This window comes from Eurypyga helias, unplaced genomic scaffold (genome assembly GCF_000690775.1).
Source record: "Eurypyga helias isolate BGI_N326 unplaced genomic scaffold, ASM69077v1 scaffold23370, whole genome shotgun sequence".
Taxonomy (NCBI): domain Eukaryota; kingdom Metazoa; phylum Chordata; class Aves; order Eurypygiformes; family Eurypygidae; genus Eurypyga; species Eurypyga helias.
This window is the reverse complement of record NW_010227950.1, coordinates 2,101-4,053: the sequence shown is the minus strand read 5'-3', so window position 1 is coordinate 4,053 and position 1,953 is coordinate 2,101. Positions and strand designations below refer to the sequence as shown.

The following is a 1,953-nucleotide window of genomic DNA, read 5'->3' as shown; positions in this document are numbered from 1 at the left end:
GTCACGAGCCACGCTCTGGTGACCACAAACGGCAGCAAATAGCAGAGGGGTTTGTGTTTCCACTTAGGCTGCGGCACCCTGGCTAACAGAGGTACAGCTTCCGTCACGCCCCGGCTCCCCGGCCCTGACACGCAGCCCTGAGCACACAACAGCACCTTGTCCCCTCCCAGGGCAGGGGTCTGCATGGGACCGGCTAGGGCCACCGTCCCTCCTCCCCGCTGCACGCCTACGGGGCAGGTGAGGCAGCAGGACCCTGCGGAGCGCGGGGTCCCAGCCGGGCTGAGGGATCCCGGTGGGACCCGTTTTGTACGTACGCTTCCCGCCACTCTTCAGCAGGTTGCCGAGGCTGACGGAGGCCGTGCCCCGCAGGTCATTTCTATGGCAGCTCCACACCTTCAGATCCAAGTGGCTCTGTGCCGTCACGTTCCTGCAGAGACAAAGAAGGGGGCCATCACCATGGCCTTATTCCTGCTCCATGCCTGGGGAGCAGGAAGCACCAAGCTTGCCAAAGCCAGGGTGCAGAGGGAGGCGGGCATAGCCATGGGGTGATGGGAGATCCCCCCCTTCTCACTGCCCTCCCAGCCTGGCTGTCACTGGCAGCGTCCTCATCGGGGGACAAATATCTCCGACATCTGAGCAGCCACAGCTGATGGCACAGTGGGGTGAACTGGGGCGCACAGGACCAGCACCAGCCCCACACCGGGGAGTCATGGAGACTTACAGGATGAGGATCTCATTCCACAGCAGCTCAGAGCTCCCCATCTGCTTCCCCGTCTTCTTGGTCTCGCTGGGCAGCCCATCGCCCGCCACCTCCACGTAGCAGTTCATCCGCGACGGGCGGCTGTGTACCTTGGGCTTCACGGACCCGACTGGGCAGGGGGGACAGGCAGAGGGTCAGGCAGCTACAGGGGAGACCCTGTCCCAAACACCTATCCCTGTCAGCTCAGGGGGCCACAGCTCCCCATAAAGTCAAACTGCTTTTGGGAGTGGGGGAACAAGGAGCGACTCTGATGGCAGCGATGGCCGTATCCATGTCGTATCCAGCGTTCACCCATGCCATGGCCCCACACCCAAAAGCTGCAGGAGTGTCACAGTCCCCACAGACACCGCCCTACCCCAGGGCTTGGGGGCAAGGTGGGGACAAGGGGGCTCTGCCAGAGCAGCTGGGCATAAGCACCCACCTGGCCAGGCTCAGCAGCCCCCCAGGCAGCGGTGCCCTGCGCAGGGGCTGTGGGGCAGAGCCTGGGACGCAGCTCCAGGCATCGGGAGCCATCTCGCGGCCACAGGAGCACTGACGTGTCCCTGGCAGGGCCACGGAGCCACGTCCCAACAGCAGCCGGGGAGAGGAGGGGGTGGAGCCCAGCCAAAGGATGCTCTGCTTCCCTGGGCGCCCGTGGGATGCAGAACAGTGCTGGCCTTCCGCAGCCCCTGCTCCACCTCACCCCAGAAGGTCTCCCAGCCCAGATGCACCCAAAGTCCACATTCCCTGCCACGGGGGACCCACCTTTCACGGAGAGCTGGGACTTCTCGCAGGGCGGCCCAGCCCTGGCCCTGCTGGAGCTCGCAGCGGCCATGGCATCACCCCTGGCTGGAAGCAGAGAGAGAGGAGACACCTCAGCACCGCTCCCACCGTGCAGAGGGAGCCAGGGCTGCACTGGGGTCCTCAGTCTGCCCCTCCGGGCCCAAACGTTACTGCAGGAGTCCCACATGGCTGCAAGACTCAGCAATGGACAGGATCACGCCTGGGAAGCATAGATTCGCCCTCATAAACCAGCCCCGCACCGCAGGCAACAGCAACGCAGCACCCTAGGGAGAGAACTCCCCTTCCACCGCACCACCATGGCCTGAAGAACTGAGTCCAGCTGGGGAGCCAACGCTTAGCCCTCTGCACACCCCGTCTGGGTGGCTGCAGCTCACCCTGACCCAAGGCACGAGGAGAAGCAGTTTCCAAAG

At 64.5% G+C, this 1,953-nt stretch overlaps 1 protein-coding gene across 1 annotated transcript in view; it reads right to left on the bottom strand.

Annotated features, from left to right (window-relative positions):
• Nucleotides 1-1,574, bottom strand: part of LOC104514356 (NEDD4-like E3 ubiquitin-protein ligase WWP2) — a gene marked incomplete at its 3' end in the record, with an annotated part of 26,235 nt that extends 24,661 nt beyond the window's left edge. Inside the window, exons 1-3 of the mRNA XM_010158017.1 lie at nucleotides 1,505-1,574; nucleotides 722-869; nucleotides 315-427 (exon numbers count right to left, since the gene is read on the bottom strand). Of these exons, the coding sequence (XP_010156319.1) occupies nucleotides 315-427; nucleotides 722-869; nucleotides 1,505-1,574 (331 nt within the window). The remainder of the gene's footprint in view (nucleotides 1-314; nucleotides 428-721; nucleotides 870-1,504) is intronic.
• Nucleotides 1,575-1,953: the final 379 nt, after the last annotated feature.